This window comes from Hoplias malabaricus, chromosome 10 (genome assembly GCF_029633855.1).
Source record: "Hoplias malabaricus isolate fHopMal1 chromosome 10, fHopMal1.hap1, whole genome shotgun sequence".
Classification (NCBI taxonomy): domain Eukaryota; kingdom Metazoa; phylum Chordata; class Actinopteri; order Characiformes; family Erythrinidae; genus Hoplias; species Hoplias malabaricus.
The window spans coordinates 38427011-38448021 of NC_089809.1; the positions used below are offsets into that span (position 1 = coordinate 38427011).

At 43.8% G+C, this 21011-nt stretch overlaps 1 protein-coding gene across 1 annotated transcript in view; it reads right to left on the reverse strand.

Moving 5' to 3' along the window:
- The window catches only part of fmnl1b (formin-like 1b), a 59451-nt gene that overhangs the window by 6128 nt on the left and 32312 nt on the right, over positions 1–21011 (reverse strand). The window contains exons 11-24 of the mRNA XM_066683363.1: positions 19559–19633; positions 18387–18497; positions 17501–17650; positions 16800–16901; positions 15214–15475; positions 14182–14370; positions 13119–13243; positions 12264–12466; positions 11045–11279; positions 8856–8924; positions 7390–7470; positions 6411–6540; positions 5802–5965; positions 207–308 (exon numbers count right to left, since the gene is read on the reverse strand). Coding sequence (XP_066539460.1) covers positions 207–308; positions 5802–5965; positions 6411–6540; positions 7390–7470; positions 8856–8924; positions 11045–11279; positions 12264–12466; positions 13119–13243; positions 14182–14370; positions 15214–15475; positions 16800–16901; positions 17501–17650; positions 18387–18497; positions 19559–19633 — 1998 coding nt within the window. The remainder of the gene's footprint in view (positions 1–206; positions 309–5801; positions 5966–6410; positions 6541–7389; positions 7471–8855; positions 8925–11044; positions 11280–12263; positions 12467–13118; positions 13244–14181; positions 14371–15213; positions 15476–16799; positions 16902–17500; positions 17651–18386; positions 18498–19558; positions 19634–21011) is intronic.

Sequence of the window (21011 nt, forward strand, 5' to 3'; positions counted from 1 at the left end):
CTCACACCTGTGAACAATGTCACACACTCACCCAGTCACTCACACCTGTGAACAAGGTCGCACAGTCATGCCACCTGTATGTTTCGACTGCGGGAGGAAAGCAGAGCACCAGAGGAAACCCACACAGACACAGAGTAAACACACCACACTCCTCACAAACAAAACCAAAACCACTGTGACGCCTAATGACGTTAATTATGACTTACCTTATAAGCTTTTATGAACCTAGTGAAGATGGGGAAGAAGTGGGAGGGAGGAGTGGTTTTGGGATTCTCTCCAAAATACTTCACCACAGACTCATACGCCTCCTGCAGAGACACAGAGGAGATCAGTAATTGTAATCCAAGTGTGTGAGTACAATCATTAATGATCTTATTTATAGAAACACGACTAGGTTCACCATCACAAGATCCTCATGGCCTACATTACTGCTTCACTACACAGCTGTATACAGACTGTACATTTCTGCTGATGCTCCGTTTACCAGCTGCTCTCCGTCTCATTCATCACTGCTCACTCTGACCATAAGAGTACGGGGTATATCTGCTTTAAACAGTGCTGGGGACGTGAATGTGGACCAGCTGTTGAATTCAATTCAGCTGCAAGTGATTGTAGAAGGTGAAATGAGGATTTATTTTGTTGACTTGTCAAAGCCAATTTATAGCTCTTGTAATCATCTTCTTATTACAATGTTCTTCGTGTATTTTTAATGCTACTCCTCCTAGGGTTTTCAAGTTACAGCCACAAAACTTCACCAGATCATAGAACGTATAGCCAATTATGTTGCTTGTGCTTTTTGGAGTGATCCGACTTAGGGATTTTGGAATACGAGCTTCCAAAGTTGGAATTTTTCCCATAGGAAAATTTCAACCTGCTCTAACTCAGTCCATTTTTTAAGCTACAGTTATAAGATTAATAATAATAGTCTTTAATTATAAATAAAAATATTATTTTGATAAATATACACAATTCTCCATTGGCTGCTCATCATTGAAGATTTTTTAACACTGGAACTTCAGTGTTGCTTTATTTAAAAGCCCTGTAAGTCGGCCTGCAAAGAAAATACAGGGGTCTTAAAATATACACCTGGAGTATTTAACATGTATCACTCGTGCTTCTTTCTCTCCCCACTCTACTGCATTTTTCATTCTCATCATCCCCAGTGCCACCACATCACAGATCACAGTCAAGGCTGAGCCAATGTTCTAAAGTCTCACCGTGCACAGCCTGTTTACACCAAGCTTGAAAGATGCTTCACCATGTGGTGTGTTCAAATCAACTGAATCTACCCAGTCATCTTCTCTTTAATGTGCTGCTCTTCATTTAAGAAGTCCTAAAAAAGGTGCAGTCGAGGGTCTCACTGGTACAAGCTATGCACCTGAAAGCCAAAGATATTTGTCCAAAACCAAATATTATGAAATATCTAGTTTGGGAGAAGGACCAAGCCCAAACTTCTTGTCTCCATCTTTACGCAGTCTGTAAAACCGCTCCTCTACCTTTATCTACTCGTGATGAAAATTTACAGCTCACCACCCTAGATCCTCCTTTTCCAACACTGACTCAGCCTTTGCTTGTCAACGCCTTAGATTTCACCAGCAGAAGCTGCCCAGAACTCCAGCCCGGGTCCCTCACAGTTCCTCTTCCTTCTGCCACACACTTCGGGCATGGTTCATACTTCTTAAACATGCTGTTTAGAAGTTGCTGCCAGTTGTGCCTCACTGGGAGAAGCCTCACATTTGTGATCAGGAGGTTACACTGATCAGAAACTCCAGGCCATGTAAGACATGTGAGGTTAGCTGGGAATATAGGACATGCAAGGTCTCTTTGTGCTACCACAGCTCCAGTCTCTGGATTCTGAGGAGATCTGAGGAAACTCTGAAACTCAACAGGAACTTTTCTGGTGAGGACAAACTCCAAGCCAGAGAAACAGGACAGCCTTGTCCTTAAGCAAGGGGATGTCTTGCATCCAAACAAGTAACTTCAAGAGACAACATTAATTAATTGGAGGTCTGCATTTCCAGGTGGAAACCCCCATTCCCCGATCCATGTCTTTCCCTCTTAAAGCGAGGCTGTCGATACAGTAAATGCGTGGGTCCCTAGGCGACGCTATGGTGAAGGAGTTGACTGCTAAGCTGTTAGTAGTGGGATGTTAAGAGAGCACTCTCCCATAGGCAGTTTACATTGGACTCTATGGAGCTCCGTAGACCATGAATGGAAAATGATACATTTTGAAATCCACTTTTACAAACAATTCCACCTTAACCCCTTGGAGTCTGAGGGGTTTTCAGACACTCTGGTGTAGTCTGACATGCCTTGATTGTTTTACAAATTGTACGCATCTGAAATTATTTTTTCTCAAAGTATTACACATGCATTTTTCAGAACTATCTCTGCAACAACAATGTTGAATCAGTAAGAGTGTCATACATCTATATTTTGATTAAATTTACTCTAAACTTAGACTTCCAAAAACCTGATATACTGTGAAAAAACACATTCTAAACCCACAATTGTATTGAGACGTCCACATTTAAAAATGACCACTGTAAAGAAAGGTTAAAATTTTGAAAAAACAACCGGTATACTTTGAACAAGGTATTTTTAAAAAATTCCACCTTAAGAAACCCTGGATAATTAAGATGTCCCCCTTAAAAATGACCTTTAAAGTGTTAGAGACTGCCTATGTATTTCTGTGTCCCTCACAGCTCTCCCCCTCCCCCTCCCCCCCTCTCTCTCACACACACACACACACGCGCTCACAGAACAAAACTGACAGACTCATGATTCAATGAATTTCAACCTGGGGGGGGGGGCTCCAAAAAATCACCCGTAGCTTGAAAACTTTCCAGGGTCCAAAAATGAACGAAACATACTGTAGCGACAAGGAAAGTCTGGCGATCGAGATGGTGTAAACTTTGAGCAAGAACTGATGGTGTAATGATGAGTTAAAAACAGGCAAAATTTTGAAATTCTGCATTCTGACCCGCTCCTAAAATACATTGAGCTCTATGGGAGTGAAACCCTCCCAAGTGTCGAACAAAAATTCATACCTCAAAAACAGTAGTTTCAAATTGTCTGAATTTACATGTGTGAGAAAGGGGAAATTTTTCTACCATTTAAAATTTAAATGAAGTGTGTAGGTGAAAGTATAAGGAAGTTATGGCAAAATGTTCGGCAGAAAATTGAAAAAGAAAAACATTCATTTCAATGCATTCCTATGGGAGCATACCCACCCTCTGAACAAATGCTTATAGCTCGGAAAGATGTTCTCAAATCACTTAACTGTATATACCGTTGCAATAAGGAGACTCTGGGGATCGATCTGGTATAGTAAAATCTGCAGATTGAGTGTGTTATGACGAGTTAAAAACAGGAGAAAAATTTAGAAACCGCACTCTGAGCTGCTCTAAAAATACATTGAACTCTATGGGAGCCAAAATCCTCCCTAATCCCCCCGTATTTTCAAAAATGTTCAAATTTACAGGTGCTAGAAAGGACAAGTTTCTCTACCATTTGAATGTAGAATAAAGTTTAAATGTAGTTTCTAGGTGAAACTATAAGGAAGTTATCGTGAATTGTTCGGCTGAAAAGTGAAAAAAAAAAACGGTTTTCGGGCAGAGAAGCTAGAGTGCGGTGACATCACATTCAAATGAATGCAGGGATTTGAAGGAGGGATAGAAAGGGAAGGGTGAGTGCAAGAGGTCCGAAAATGGACATGACAGGTCCCAGGGCACCCGGGTCTGACCGTCTGAAATCTCGTGTCTGTAGCTTGAAAATTGACCGAGTTAGAGCACTTTCAAAATTAATTCCATAGAAATGAATGGGGAAAAACGGAGCAAAAAACGAGTGTAGCAGGCGAACAAGTGCGGGTATCGCAAAGCTGTATACAAGTCCACATTGTCGCTATAAGACGCACAATTTCCAGGTGGAAAAGAGTCGATAGCTCGAAAACTGCGGGACGAGTTAAGTGGGCAAGGAAATGCAGAATAATAAGAATGATAAAAAATAGAAGAACAATATATTGAGCCGCTGCTTAAAGCAGCAGGTGCAACATAATTAGTGTTGGTCAATGTTGGATTAGCAATTTGTTTTAAGAACTGCTTTGTTGGCAATTCAGAAACAACAACCAAAGTTTCCTCTGCACCATGGATCTATGATCACCTGAGCAAACTCGGCCCACAAACACAGCCCATAAAATACATACATTCTCCACTGGCAAACACTGTCATAGCCAATCCACTCTGCCATCTGCGACCTTATACAGATAGAGGTATGTGACACAGGGGAGAGTCAAACTATGCCCAGAATATCTTGAAAGAAGTTGGTCATGTAGCATATCAAATAAGACCAGGATTTTCTCAGAAATTGACTGCTGTAATGTCTCTTGTGGTTTAACCATTATTAACACAGAAATTTCAACATTTTGCTGTTTGTTATAGGCTTGTTACAGGCTTGACCAGACCCTAAATGCTCAGCACTACCTGACAATGCTACAGGAAACAGTGTTCCCATCCATTCTGACCAAAGATGGCGCTGTGCATTTAGGGTCTGGTCCAGTCTGTAATGAACCTGAACTGAGCCTGTAACAAACAACAAAGTTTTGACATTTCTGTGTTGATAACTTCTGAACCACAAGAGATATTCAAATCTGATTGTGGCGATCCATTTCTGAGACAATTCTGGTCTTCTTTGATATGATATTTGACCACTTTCCCATTGGAAAAACTTGCCCTTGATACAATATGGCAGTTTTCAAAATGGTGGTCATGTTCCAGACATATTCTAAACGATTGGCCCCTGTACCCGGTTGCATAAACCACCTTAGGTTTTTCCCTTACCTATAAACCTTAAGTGAAGGATATCCCTGAGCTAAGGGAATTACTTAAGTGTGTTGCATAAAACCCCTCAGACATTTCACTTAACTAACAGAGAACGGTAAGGGATTTACTTCAGTGACTGAGGTTTTGTTGCAGTAAAATTCTATTGTTTCCATGACAACAACAATAATGCCACAAACACCCGGCAACCCTGTGTTCTGACGAGCTGTGGTGCCTTGTCTAAATGTGCTACTCTGCAGCTCTGTGCAGGCTCACACCCCAAAAAAAGTTTTCTTTTGTTTTATGTAATAAAATAAACAAGGTAGCACAACTCGTCAGAACACCCCATTTTCTGTGACCAAAAGAATAAATAACATTCATTCATTTATTATCTGTAACCCTTATCCAGTTCAGGGTCGCGGTGTGTCCAGAGCCTATCTGGAGTCATTGGGTGCAAGGCGGGAATACACCCCAGAGAGGGCGCCAGTCCTTCACAGGGCAACACAGACAGACACACACACACACACACACACACACACATTCACTCACACACTCACACCTACGGACACTTTTGAGTCACCAATCCACCTACCAATGTGTGTTTTTGTTCTCCCTGTGTCTGCGTGGGTTTCTTCCGGGTGACTGTCTGTGAGGAGTATGGTGTGTTCTCTCTGTGTCTGCATGGGTTTCCTCCGGGTGCTCCGGTTTCCTCCCACACTCCAAAAACACACGTTGGTAGGTGGACTGGAGACTCAAAGTGTCCATAGGTGTGCCCAATGATTCCGGGTAGGCTCTGGACCTACCACCGCCCTGAACTGGATGAGCACTTACAGACAAGGGATGGATGGATGGATGGATAATAAACAAGTCATATTTAGTTAAATTACAGAGCGGGAGATAGCACCATTCCTGACTATCAGCACGTGTGTATTTCCACTTCAGTGTGTGTATCACCGGCACTGGGACATTTCAGGCCTGTTTTACCTTGGCAGTTTTTGCATCCTTAACAGCAGACTGCATCAGGCTGGTGTTAGTGGACAGGAAGTCTCTGAGGACGGGACAGTCCTTCTGCTTCTCAAACTCCTTCTGGGTCACTTCCATTCCTTTGTCCAGGGCACGCACGTCTATCACAATGCTGTCCAGAGAAACTGGGTGGGAGAAGAATGTGAGAATGAGTGTGAGCGCGAAGTGAAGGAGACGGGTCAGCTGATCGTGCAGAGGGGGTTCTCGGCTGATATGAGGTTTTTCTGAACTTTTAGACATAGACTCGACATACGCTGCATGTGGTTACACAGTTTTTACTGTTGCTGTAGCATTAGCTGAAACAGCCCGTACTCTTCTTGGAAGGCGTTAGACTAAGAGTGGGAACATTGCTCTAAGGATCTGATTGAATTAGGCCACCTAAATATTAGTGAGGTCAGGTGCTGATTTTGGAGAATTTGATGGTTTCCTACCTTCCTCCACAAGTTACATAGTGCGGTTTCTGCAGGGCCAAGCCCGGAGTAGCTCAAGGGCTCTGTTCTCCCTGTTAGAGCTCAGTGAAGTATCTCAATGATTTTGAAGCTGTAATTTTAAGGTAAAATTATTACTCACCCAATGCTGCCTTGTCCAGAAAGTGCAGTTCCGTATGGAAGGTGTGTAGCTGTGGGTATTTATCTTGTATGATGCTCACAAGAAAATGCAGAAGCGTCTGTTTGCGGTCAGTAGACTTTGTGTCCAGCAGCTGAGAAGAAAAACAATGCAAAACATAAAAATGTCCCCTGAGAACTACCACTGTCCCCAAATCTGTCAAAAGATTTGCATGAGGTGCAAGTGTGGAATTGTTTGTGTTTCATGAATCCTACGCAGGATGTACATTGCTACTGTACATCTCCACACGCTTGGAGGAGAACACTAATCACCAGATTTATTATGTCAGCTAACACTCGTCAACTGTGCAGCGACAGATGAGCTACTTTCTCCAACTTTACATCTACAAGGTGGACCATCGAGGGAGGAATGGACAGTGAGTGCACACAGGGTTTAAAAACTCCAGCTTCACTGCTGTGTCTGATCCACTCCTTCTTAAATCAACAACACTAACTAGGTTTTGGTTGATCACCTCTTTAAGAAGAGAGATTTTGAAAGGATTAAATCAACAAATTCACACTGAAATAAAGATATGTGTTTTAATTCTAATATTGTTTTTTTTGAGCAAATACACTCTTACTGCTCAGATATCTCATGTTCTAAGAAGCATAAAACTATTGCACGGTACGTGCTCATGCAATGTGATGTTACATTATATTAACATTATAATGATAACATGTAAAGTGAGCAAATAAAGTGCAAGTGCAAAACTGCTGTTGACCAGATATTATATGGAAGGTGGACCACTGCTGAAGGGCTAAAAGATGGCCCAGACTAAATGTGCAGTATATGAGCCACAGTCTGCAACGGTACACCTGCACAGTGGACTGTAGGTGCTTCCAATAAAGTGGCCAGCGAGAATAAGGACTTTATGCAATGCTCCACAATGACCCATATTTAGAGCTTTGTGAAATCTCTCTCTCTCTCTCTCTCTCTCTCTCACCAGATCCAGGCTCTGGAGGCGAAAGCCATACGCCGCTCCTCTCTTCCCACTGTTCATGTAGTTCCCAAAGGCCAGAACAATCTGGACACATCAGAAAAGCATAGGGTCTGTTCATTCAGAAATTAAACACACTGCATCACGTACATGTTACAAAATTCGAGGACACTTCTAATGAGTGAGTTCAGCTAAATTATGGATTAGTTCAATTTAAGGTGAAGGTCCTTGCCATAAGCTCCTCTTGTTACACCCTTTGATTCCTCCTCTTCCCATTTATTTTCATGACTGGTTTCTCCTGCTGAGTGACTGGGGTCCACAGCAAAGCCGCCCAGAACTCCTCCTCCGTATCAGACCTCTACCTCGTCACTAGCCCAGTTTTGTAATTTTACACTTGTATAATCTCCACAGAAAAGCAAGGTTAATACCATTGGATGCTTTCGAGCAGCTCCACATGAGCTGGGGGTTGGTGTGGTTTGTCTTTAACTGATTCATCATGGGGTGGCACGGTGGAGCAGCAGGTAGTGTCTCTTCACAGCTCCAGGGACCTGGAGGTTGTGGGTTCGATTCCCACTCCGGGTGACTGTCTGTGAAGAGTGTGGTGTGTTCTCCCTGTGTCTGCGTGGGTTTCCTCTGGGTGACTGTCTGTGAGGAGTGTGGTGTGTTCTCCCTGTGTCTGCGTGGGTTTCCTCTGGGTGACTGTCTGTGAGGAGTGTGGTGTGTTCTCCCTGTGTCTGCATGGGTTTCCTCCAGGTACTCTGGTTTTCTCCCAAAAACACCTGTTGGTAGATGTGGGGGATTGGAGACTCAAAAGTGAGTGTGTGAGTGAATGTGTGAGTGTGTGTTGCACTGTGAAGGACTGGCGCCCACTCCAGGGTGTGTTCCCGCCTTGCGCCCAGTGATTCTGGGTAGGCTCTGGACCCACCGCCGCCCTGAACTTACAGAAAATGAATGAATGAATGATTCATCATGAACAGGGTCAAGGTGGGCAAAGAACTGACCTGGAAACACTGATGGCAGGCACCCAGTCACTCACCTAGTTTCTCACCTAGTCTCACACACACACCTGTGAGATTCAACAAGTCACTCAAACCTGTGGATAAAGTAATGCACTCACCCTGTCACTCCCACAAATGGGGAATATTTCACACACACCCCCAGTCAATCACACATTCACACTTGTGAAGAATCTCACTCACTCAGTCACTCACACCTGTGCATTATGTAACACCCTCACCCAGTCACTCACACACCATGAGAACACCCGGAGGAAACCCACACCGACACAGGGAGAACACAGACAGTGACTCGAGGAGAGGATCCCACCCAGGACAGAGAGACCCAACCTGCAGCGCCACCGTGCAGCTCCAGAAAGAACTGTGACCTGTTAATACCCTTCATTTTCACTGAAAACATAGGACGAGCCTATGTCCACAAACCTTTGGCCTGTTAGCGTTTGTGAATCCACCTACCTCCAGAATCTTCTTCAGTTTGCTGGAAGATTTGACGGACATGGAAGCTGCAATGACGGCGTTCAATTGCTGCAAGATAAAGACAAGCAGAAAAGGAGTGTGAATGGTGATAATTTAACCACTGCCTCTAAACCTATTATCTAATCAACACAAATAGTCGCTAAGCCGCTGTTCTCCGCAATCATTTGCATTTACATCTCTGCGCTAATGTGGAGATAAGCGCTGTAATTACGCGCCTGTCCAAATGATTCAATGCTTTATGACAAACGTACTGTGGGATTGACATATCACCTAATCCTGACTTTGTCCTCAAAGCTGTGCTTCTTTCGGAAGATGTTCTTTAGGTACGTTCGGTTCTCCATGTGTCTAGAGTAGCCTTATTACTCTCATTTCACACAAACCTCGTTCCAGACAGAGTGCGGTTGTGTTCTCCTTGGCAGAGATTCGTTAATGGTGTGTTGTGTGTGTCTCAGGCTGGTGACATGAGTGTGAAGCCACTTGAATCACTTTAAAACAAGCCATTACAGTTTTTTTAAGGTGTCCATTTATTTGGCGCAGTCATTTACTTAAGGTGGAAGCCTAAATAAAAGGGCAGATTTTTTTAATGTGGAATTTTTTAAGGTGGCCAGCAAAATATAATGGGAGACTTTTTAATGTGGTATTTATATTAATGTGACCATTTTGAAGAAGTGGTCACTTACTTAAGGTGGAAACCTAAATAAAATGGTTGATTGTTTTAAGGGAGAATTGTTTTAAGGTGTTCTCATGTGGAAGTTTAAATACAATGGCTGTTTTTTTTTTTTTAAGTGGATTATTTTTAAGCTGTTGACGAAAATACAATGGTTGTACTTTAAGGTTTTACACTTTATATGAAGTGGTCATTTTTTTTTAATGTAGAAGTCCAAATAAAATTACCTTTAACTAATGTGGAATTTTTTAAGGTGGCGTTCAAAATATCTTGCCAGTCTTTTTTAATATTTCAAATGTTATTTGAAGTGGTCATATATTTAATGTGGATATCTAAATAAAGTCGCTGTTTGCTTGAGGAGCATTTTTTTTAAAATGTGGTGGTCAAAATATATTGAAAGTCTTTTAAAGTTTTAGGGGTCATCTGAAGTTTTCATTTCTTTAAGGTGGATGTCTAGATGAAAAGGCAGTTTTTTTAAGGTGGAGTTTCTTTGACATCAGTGTCATTGCGACAGAACAAAGACACAAACTGGGGATATTGTCTACTCTATTTAAATGTAATGAAATGATTGGCTCCAATAGCGGTTGGACCTAAATTTTGAAATTTGGAAAACCTACATTTTTAAAATAGTTTTGTATTTGGTTCACAGACAACTATCAGGGATTAATAAAAGGAAAGTCAAGGAAAAACTGTGGTTAAGCAAATCCACAAGGAGCTGCTGCCTTTACAAAAAGAAAACAAAACTGACTTGTGAACAACTATTAACTGATTATATACAGGTACCTGTAAAATACACAGTCGTAACGTCAGGAAAGAACATAAACATCAGCTCAGTCAGCCCCTAAATACTGCAGAGTTTAACGCATGAACATTTTAACTGGCTTTTTCAGCAGCTTACTTTACCTTCATCAATAATCAGGTTTCCTCTGCTGCATAATTCTATTTCATCTAGTGCCTCAGTGGCTTTTCTGTTTGGTTTATTAAAGATTGTAACAGGCATCAGTTAATGTTTGTTCTTTATTTTTGTCTTTAGATGACACACTGTGTCAGGAACCTCACTACACCTTCTCCCCACATTCACTGTGTGCGTATTCTGTCAAGAAAGCAATACAGACACATTCCCCGTGGCGTCTAAGGGACATGCAGTAACAGCAGCAGCTCCCCCAGGTCCCAGTGCTCCCTAGTTTCAATACATTGTTAATATGGAGACAGAGAGAACCATTGTGGAAAATGAAAGAATTACAGCCGCCCTGAAACATGTCTGATGACGTCCATGTCCGTCTCTATATTTTTGGAACGTTACAAGCATCATATTTGTTGCGTGACGTATTTACAAACACACTTATCTAAAGTGTGAAATTTACTAAAACTCTGCAGGGTTTCTTGAATGTGTTTTGCGTTTCTTGTAATGAATGATTGCTGAAGACTGCTCATGGGAAGAAAAAATAATCTTTCCATGTATTTAAGAACGAAATCATGTGTGAGACCTGGTCACACTCACTGGCTGCAGCAACTGGACATTTTCTCTGAAGTTGCCCATGAACGTGAGGGTGCTAATCCTCTGAGAGAGGCGAGGGATTTTGCCGAAGCGCACCATGAACCTGTCCTCCTCAGACAGCTCCATCAAAGACCGGCCCTCACGCTCGTAATTCTGGATTAGCTTCAGCTCATAATCTGACGGGATGAAGCGCTCCAGCAGCTCCAGGAAATCCAGACTTAATGCATCTAGGTTATACCTGCAGAGAGAGATAGAGAGAGAGAGATGAGAAAAGAGACAGATAAGGAGAGTGTATAATATAAGGTTAATGTATAATGTGACACTATCCATGAGTGTTATGTAAGCTGTGTAATAATGATCTAAGATTAGTTCTATGCACTTGACCCAATGAGCAAAGACAATCAGTGCTCAAATAAAATTAGTGCCTCACTGTAATGTCACACAACACATTCAAGAGACTGCAGACACCCATATAGTTCATAATTTCAGCTAGTATAAAGGGGATGTATTATATGAAAAATCTGGAGCCCACCAACACACACTGTGAAACAAGACCCAACCAGTCAGTTTTCTGTGTGCTAAGTCAGAAACACGAGATAAAACGATTCTGTTCCTCTTCTAATGTCAAGTGCAGAGACTTTTGAATCGCCCCGCCCCCTCGTCTGAGTCTGTCCAATCCCAGCGTTGGACCCGCATTTATGTGAGTGCATAAAGACGATGTTAAACAAAGCAAAACAGACACAGCAAGTGCAGAGAAATAAGAGCACTGAGCAAGAACTGAGAAAACAAGAACAGAGAAGAAAGAGAACAGAGCGAAAACGGCTAAAAAAAATAGAGCTTCTGCTCCTCGCTCCTCACTGCTGTGCGCTCGGGGTCAGGGTGAACAGCGAGCGGCTCATTATCATTTAAAGGAACAGGTGCTGAAAGCGGGGGTTCTGAATAGGGCTGTTTTTGAACAATGCATGTCACAGATGTTTCATTATGATCCTAGGGGCCTACTAGTGTGAAAGGTGAACTTGTTTCACAGTGTGTGGGTTGGTGGACTCCAGATCCCCACATTTATGTGCACATGCACGGAATAAGGGATTTATTTGTAGTATGTCGCCTTTAAGCGAGACTTGTTTTATTTTATTACAAACACAGCTGGCTCTGAGGGTGGAGCTCGTCTTTAGAGTAAGCAAGAATAATGATCTTAATTCTAATTCCCAGGTCTGTCACATACGTCTCAATGGCAGTGCAGATTTGGCTTGTGTCCAGGCCTCCCTTGCGCAGTGTAATGGCCAGGTTTTTGGCCTTGTTGGGCTCCAGTAGTGAGACTTTGCTGGACGCTTTCTGAGCCACCTTCATTTTTAGAGTTCCCACTTCAGCGTGAGGGGACTGCGCTTTGGTCTTGAACAGCTCTGCAAACAAATCCATGTTCAGCTCCTGATCAGAGAGAGAGAGAGATGGGATGAGAAACCTGAGACGTAAACGAGAACTGTAGCATCTGCTCATTTCATACTTTTCAAAAAGAGGACAGAAGAGCAATAATAATAATAGCACAAGGCCCACGCTCCAGGTGAAGATCTCAGTTGTCTGCAGTTGCTCTTCTACCTTTGCAGTGTGTTTATTAAAGGTGATCTGAATAGAGTCATAGACTCCTGACATATTCCACTGTGTAGATCAGTGGTCATCAACCAGTTGATCACGTATATCAAGGCTTCTTCCCTTTCACCTTTATGTTACTGTAGCTGCATCATTCTGTATGCAGTGGTTCGCTGGCTACTTTAGCAGAGGTTGTGTCCACAAATTTTCACTATCAAAGGTTCTTAGAGCGATGGTGCTATCAAAGGTTCTTAGAGCGATGCTATTGAAGAACCTTGTTGGTTTCATAAAGAACCATTTTTGCTGAACAGGTAGCAGCTCTGATTTTACTGCTACTGTGGCACACACACACACACACGTGCACAAAAGCACACACATACACACACACACACATGCACACAAGCACACGCACATATACACAAACACACGCTCACACACACACACACATGCACACACAATCTCTATCCTCGAAGAAGCAGCTCCTCCTTCTTACCCCCAGCACGCGGTCGTCGTCCAGCTCAGTGAACACGGTCCCAGACACCTGCTCCTCCTTTAACGCCTGCCAGTTAAACAGAGGCATCCGATACTTTGTCTGGATTGGCTTCTTACGATTCACTCCTAATAAACACATTCAAACACACGTATACAGATGTGTCACACAGCTGCCGTCTTCAGTGCACATCGGCAGAGGTCCCACAAGTCTCTGAAACTTCATCTGAACAATATCCCTCAGTTGCTGTTGTCATGTAAACTCTGTATAATATTCACAACTACACTGAACCATCACCACTGTCCATTCCTTCAGTTCCACTGACCTCTTTGTAGCTCTACAATTATAGACTGCAGTCCCCCTGTTCCTCAGCGCTCAGGACCCCCACAGAGCAGGTGTGATGTGGTGGTGGATCATTCTCAGCGCTGCAGTGACACTGACGTGGTGGTGGTGTGTTAGTGTGTGTTGTGCTGGTGTAGAGTGGATCAGACACAGCAGTGCTGCTGGAGTTTTTAAACCCCTCAGTGTCTGGACTGAGAACAGTCCACCGACCAAAAACATCCAGCCGACAGCGTCCTGTGTCACTGATGAAGGACTAGAGGACGACCGACACACACTGTGCAGCGACAGATGAGCTACTGTCTCTGACTTTACATCTACAAGGTGGACCAACGAGGGAGGAGTGTCTCACAGAGTGGACAGAGAGTGGACACAGGGTTTAAAAACTCCAGCAGCACTGCTGTGTCTGATCCACTCTACACCAGCACAACACACACTAACACACCACCACCACGTCAGTGTCACTGCAGCGCTGAGAATGATCCGCCACCACATCACACCTGCTCTGTGGGGGTCCTGAGCACTGAGGAACAGGGGGAAAGGTGGCTAACAAAGTATGCAGAGCAACAGGAGGGATCCAGTCTGTAAGTGTAAATCTACAAAGTGCTCCTGTGTGGTCAGTGAGTGTAGAAACAAGAAGGTTGTCACTCACAGAGCATGAAAACATTTCCTAAAAACTATATGGTAAGGATATATTTAAGGATATACATTTGGAAGCTTGTCTCACCTGGTGTGAAGGTGCCTGAGCTGAGCGGTGGTGGAGGAGGAGGAAGAGGAGGTCCAACGCCTGGAGGAGGTGGTGGAGGAGGAGGAGGTGGCGGAGGGGCAGGGACTGGGATTGGCGGAGGGGCCGGGGGCGGTGGCTGTGACTGTGCTGAGGATGTGGCATTAGAAGCGTCTACTTCAGTAATCTCAACTACAGGAGGGAAGAAAAGAAAAAGACACTCAGATCTTCAGTCGTTTCTGATGTTGCAGCGATGAATAAAACACCATGTGGACACCTGTCCACTCACTATTTCTTCCGGTATCGGCGCTGCAGTAATAGCTTCTGCATGTTTACGTTAATGTGGGGCTCTGGAGTCCACTAACCGAGACACAGTGAAACAAGACCAACCAGTTTGTTTTCTGTGGGCTGCCGAAGTCAGTAAACACAGGATAAAACGAGCGGTTCTGATTCTGCTCCACTTCTAATGTCAAATGCAGAGACTTTAGAATGGCCCCGCCCCCTTGTCTGAGTCTGTCCAATCACAGCGCTGGACCCGTGTTTATGTGAGAGCGCAAAAACGAGGTTAAATGCAGCAAAACAGACAGAACGAGTGCAGAGAAATAAGAGCACTGAGTAAAAACAGAGAAGAAAGAGAACAGAGTGAAAACGGCTAAAAACCAGAGCTTCTGCTCCTCGCTCCTCACTGCTGTGCGCTCGGGGTCGGGGTGAACAGTGAGCGGCTCGTTATCATTTAAAGGAACAGGTGCTGAAAGCGGGCGTTCTGAACAGGGCTGTTTACACAGGGGGAGAACACTGCTGTGGGGTGTTCCACTGTGGAGAAAAGGGAGAATTGCGTGCAGTTGCTTCAATGTTCAATGCATTTTAGCAAAACATCTGCGTCCACAGTTGGTACATTCCCATAAAATTATACCAGGACAGCAGTGTGTGTGTTTAGGGAGAGAAGAAGCAAGTGGTGTCCATACTTTGGACTAGTACTGTATACACACACACACACACACACACACACACACACACTTGGCTGTGTGTTTTCACCTGTGTGAGGTAGCTGAGGGCTCTCGGTGCAGGTCGTGCTGCTCGGTGTGATGCTGAGGTCCAGCGATCCGGACGCTGATCTCTCCATACGGATAAGCCCCTGATTCACCAGCTGCTGCACTTTTTGCTCCAGAGCGGTTAGAGCACCGACCGACCGCTCTCTGTCCCTCTCCCGCTCTCTCTCTATCTCCCACGCCATCTCTCGCTCTCGTTCTCTCTGCTGCAGGCTGGAGACCTGAGCGCATGATTCACGAAGACTTTCCTGTACACACACACACACACACAAATGAAGTACTGCCTCTAGGCCAGTCTGAGTGTCTGTTTTCATACAAACCGGGGCAAACACTGCTCCAGGCTGGTGTTTGTGTTTATTTACAGTGAGACAGAATGTGTTTATCATATGAGAAACTTGTGTGTGTGTGTGTGTGTGTATGTGAGAATAAGCACCAGTTTATACACGCACATTGTGGGGACCTCTAGTTCTTGTGGGGGTCCATTACACTTTAAGTTAAAGACGTTTGTTTGTGGGTTGGTTCATTCACCCCCACCCACCCATCAGAGAGTCTCCCCCGCTCACACACAGTGACCCCCATCCTCGGTACGGTGAACACAAACTTCCTTTGAGGCACCTGAGGTTGACCCACTGCTCCTGAAAAACTTCATGCACCGGAAGAGAATGCAAACTTTCCAGATCTGTCCCAGCAGCCAACAGAGGCCAGCACCAGGTCTCACCATGAGCAGAGAGACGTGGGGGGAGAGGAGAGGACGCCCTACCCGCCCAGGAAGTGAGGCTACTTGTGCACTCTCCTGTTAAACCAGAAGGATGCCTTCTTTGATACAGAGTGCAATTTGCCAACCTTCAACTTGTTGGAGACATGATTTAGAGTTTGTCTGTATAAATATGGATGTATATGTGTATATAAGAAGTTAAGAAATTTGGTGTGTGTGGGGGGAGGGGTGTGTGTGGGATGGCCAATGTATAGTGACTCAGATTTAAAAAAAAATGAAAAAAAGAAGGAAAACAGGAGTAAATCTGCACAAGTTCCGACCCCTGTGTACAGTCCTGTGTTTAAACAAAGAATTGTACCTAAATTCACAAAGCATCCTCATGAAGATGATTCACACAGCATTCACACAGTGCATTATCCTGTGTTCGACAGAATCGAGCTCTGAACCAAGAACTTCCACCATGCGTTCTCCACTGCGTATCCCACTCAACGCTGAATGTGAAACTGGGCCATTGAAGGCTCGCTTGTTTAAAGGCTTTTATAAGAAGAGTGTAATTTATGACAAGGAAACAGTGTTTTATTAAACTCAAACTTTTAGGGGCCTGCCATTTACACGTACACCTCAGAGTTTAATAAATGAAGCCGTAGTGACAGGAGACGCTCAGACCTCAGCCCCACGGTGGAGCTCCGAAGGAAAAGCTTTTAAAGCTAGTGTGAGATTAGGTGTAGGATTAGGGTTAGGGCTGTGTCTCCACAAAAACAGTGGAAGGCTGTACAATACCCCACAATTCACAAAAATTGAAAAATATGCATGTGTTTATGGGTGTATGGGTGTGTGTGTGTGTGTGTGTTCTGCACCTTTAGCAGTTCCACTTCCTTAGTGCTCTGCATGAGCTGCCTCTCCAGTTCAGACACTTTCTCCATCGCTTCATTCTCACATTCCTCCAACCTGGTGCTCAGCTGTGCCACACACACACACACACACACACACACACACACACACACACACACATACACACAGAGTACATGATTTGTAAAGACTACAGTATGAAAATGCTGCCTTCCACACAATAGACTAGGGCTTGATTCCCAGTGTCAGGGAAGAGCACTGTGCTACACCATGTGTTTCATTTCAGTGTAAAGCCCCTAAGAATATATGAAAAACACAGGTTTCTGTCTGTGTGTGTGTGTGTGTGTGTGTGTGTGTGTGTGTGTATACATGTATGTCTTTGAGTGTGTGGTATGTGTGTGTGTGTGTGTGTGTGTGTGTACATGTATGTCTTTGAGTGTGTGGTATGTGTGTGTGTGTGTGTGTGTGTGTACATGTATGTCTTTGAGTGTGTAGTGTGTGTGTGTGTGTGTATGTATGTATGTCTTTGAGTGTGGGGTGTGTCTGTGTGTGTGTGTGTATGTATGTCTTTGAGTGTGGGGTGTGTCTTTGAGTGTGTGGGCTGTGTGTGTTTGTATGTGGGTGTTTGTGTGCATGTATGTCTTTGAGTGTGTGGGCTGTGTGTCTTTGAGTGTGTTGTGTATGTGTGTGTGTGTGTGTGTGTGTTTACCTGTGTGTTGTGCTGCTGTATTTCCTCTAAATGTTCCAGGAGGGCGTTTTTTGTCTCTGCGTCCTCCAGCAGAGCACCGACATCAAACACATTATCCAAATACGCCTGAATCTGCACCTGCAATCTCTCACTCTCACTCAGCTTTAATCTCTAAACACACTCACACACACACACACACACAAACATCAATCACCACTGCAACTACATTAAATCTACAGTAGTTATGAACTGAATAAATCACATTAAACAGCCCCACACCAAACACACACACACACACACACACTCCAATCACATCACAGACAGTGCCCCCAGCATCGAAAGTGTGGGGGTGAACATGTGCTTCTTTTGAGACATAACACCGACCCACTGCTCTTTTACAAACTGCCACTAATGCAGTGGCACTGAACAGTCATTCACACCAAAAGACCAAAGAAGAACGCAAACTGCCCAGATCTGTCACATCAGCCAACAGACACCCACACTAACCATCACTCTGACCCCAAGCTTGGACGACTGACGCATCACAGGGGATGGAACTCACAATCTTCTGACTACAGGAGCCCACACTACCACAAATGAATTGAGGTCTATTAAATGACCCCACAATTCATGAAAACGAACATGTGAGTGTTTACCAGGAACATATCACACTGCGGGGGCCAGAACCAGTAAATTCAGGGTCTCGTCTTTTATTACATTTTTAGGTGAAGATAAGGTTTAGCTTTAGGATTAGGTTAAGATCAGGATGAAGGTTGAGGAGTACTTTTGGCAAAGTTTTGGCCTCAGTCTCAACAAAATGAACAGATGTCTAGGTAATGTCCCGACAATTCACAAATACATGTGTGTGTGTGTGTGTGTGTGTGTGTGTGTGTGTGTTAATGCTCACCTCCAGGTAATCGTCCAGTCCCAGCTGTGTGAACTCGGACTGCAGATGAACCCTGAAGTTCATGTTCTCCACTGAATGCACCACAATGTTTATGAACTGCATGCACGCCACCTTGTGGAGAAACAGAATAATACACTTAGCAGCAGAGGTGTTGTGTCTTTGTGTGTACAGGGGTATGTTTTCAAAAAATAATATTTAAAGTAATTTAAACACTGTAATTTTCATACTCTGATGTGTTCTGATTTTCCACTAATTCCGTTTATTCTGGATTACTTTATTTTTATAACAAAGAGTCAACATTAGGGTCAGGACAGACGTGTAGCATCATGGAGTTTAGGAGTTTACGGGCTGACGGACCCCCTGTGTGTGTGTGTGAGTGTGTGTGAGAGTGTGAGTGAGTGTGTGTGTGTGAGAGAGAGTAAGAGAGTGAGTGAGTGAGTGAGTGAGTGTGTGGGTGTGTGTGTGAGAGAGAGTGTGTGGGTGTGTGAGTGTGTGTGTGTGTGTGTGTGTGTGTGTGTGTGTGTGTGTGTGTGAGAGAGAGAGTGAGTGAGTGAGTGAGTGTGTGTGAGAGAGTGTGTGAGTGTGTGAGTGAGAGAGAGAGAGAGAGAGAGAATGAGTGGGCGAGTGTGTGAATATGTCCACAGGTGTGTGCGTGTGTGTGTGTGTGTGTGAGAGAGAGAGAGTGAGTGAGTGACTGGGCGAGTTTGTGAATATGTCCACAGGTGTATGTGTGTGTGTGTGTGTGAGAGAGAGAGAGTGAGAGTGAGTGAGTATGACTGGGCGAGTGTGTGAATATGTCCACATGTGTGTGTGTGTGAGAGAGAGAGAGAGAGAGAGAGAGAGAGAGAGAGTGACTGGGCGAGTTTGTGAATATGTCCACAGGTGTATGTGTGTGTGTGTGTGTGTGTGTGTGAGAGAGAGAGAGTGAGTGAGTGAGTGAGTGAGTGTGTGTGAGAGAGTGTGTGAGTGTGTAAGTGAGAGAGAGAGAGAGAGAATGACTGGGCGAGTGTGTGAATATGTCCACATGTGTGTGTGTGTGTGAGAGAGAGAGAGAGATAGAGAGAGAATGACTGGGCGAGTGTGTGAATATGTCCACATGTGTGTGTGTGTGTGAGAGAGAGAGAGGACAAATGAATGAATGAATGAATGAATGATTTTAAACCAGCTCTTACCATGAAGTCCATGTTACTGTCTTCATTACGGAAATAGTCCAAGAGCTTCTCAAAGCGCCACTTCTCCCCACACACCTACAGAACAGATACCATCACTGAGGATTACACACTGCACAGTGTTCATCCAGAAGCAGCAAATCTTTTAAAGGTGGAACTGTGTGTTTGAGTAAGAAGCGACTGGAGCTTGTTGGTGGCTGGAGTTTATTTGTCTTTCATTTGAGTTTTTATCGTTACCAATTTACTACAAGATTAAGGTTTATAAAGATATTAAAAATCTGTTAATTACATGGCTATCAATCAAGTTATAAACACCTTAAAGGTCATTAATAATCATTTTAATTAAAAAGTGGTTTAATCAGTGGTTAATTGATGAAACATAGTGATTGACTTATAAAGAAGGTCAATATTAGGCAAGATGTGAGGTTTAACTGTATTGGATGTGGGTTCACTATTTGGCAAATAACAGGTCACGGTGACCTTTCTTGTTTTCATGTTCGGAAACTGTCCACTGACTAAAAGAAGTACACTCTCCTGTCTCTATCTGTACATCTGTAAGGTAAGGGCTTCTAATAAACTGGCCAGTGAATGGACAACTCTGGAGCTAGTGCTGTAACACAGGTTAGCGCAGCTGCACTATTATAGACACCAGGAGGCAGTATAACCTATATGTACCACACACACACACATTCTGGTCTCTGTGATTTCAGAGGACATTACGTTGATTTACACTCATGCCGTGGAGACTCTAATCTGGACCATGACTGCTATCAGACTCTAACAATCACACTCAGAGTAACCCTTACTCCCACGGTACACATCTTCACCTTAAAGTATTACTCTTTACAACAATGGGGACATCGGAGTTATTCCCATAAAGAAGACTAATAGATTAACTAATAGCTTTTGGACTAACACTACACCTCAACCCCTTAAAACTTACCTCAACCCTAAGCCTAGACTCTAACTGCAGCTTTAACCCTAACCATATATTTTACTAAATATATATTTGAATCAGAATTAGAATCACTTTATTGGCCACTGTGCTTGCAAACAGAAGAGATTTTTCTCTGCATTTAACCCAATCCGTGCAGTGAAACACATTTACACACACACTAGTGAACACTAGGGGGCAGTGAGCAGTCACCAGGGAGGTGGGCAGCTCTAGCCACGGCGCCCGAGGAGCAGTCGGGGGTTTGGTTCCTTGCTCAAGGGCACTTCAGTCATGACCTGCCGGCTCTGGGGATCGAACCGGGGACCTTCCGGTTACACGCCCAGTTCCCTAACCAACCAGGACACGGATATTAGCATAAATCTGAATATATATGGGAACTCTGAAAATGGAGAATGAATAAAATGAATCAACTGTATTCCTAGTTATTTCTTTATGCTTCTAAAGAAGACTACAACAACCACAATGCAATGCGGTTACTCTTCACTTTTTTGCAGCTGAGCA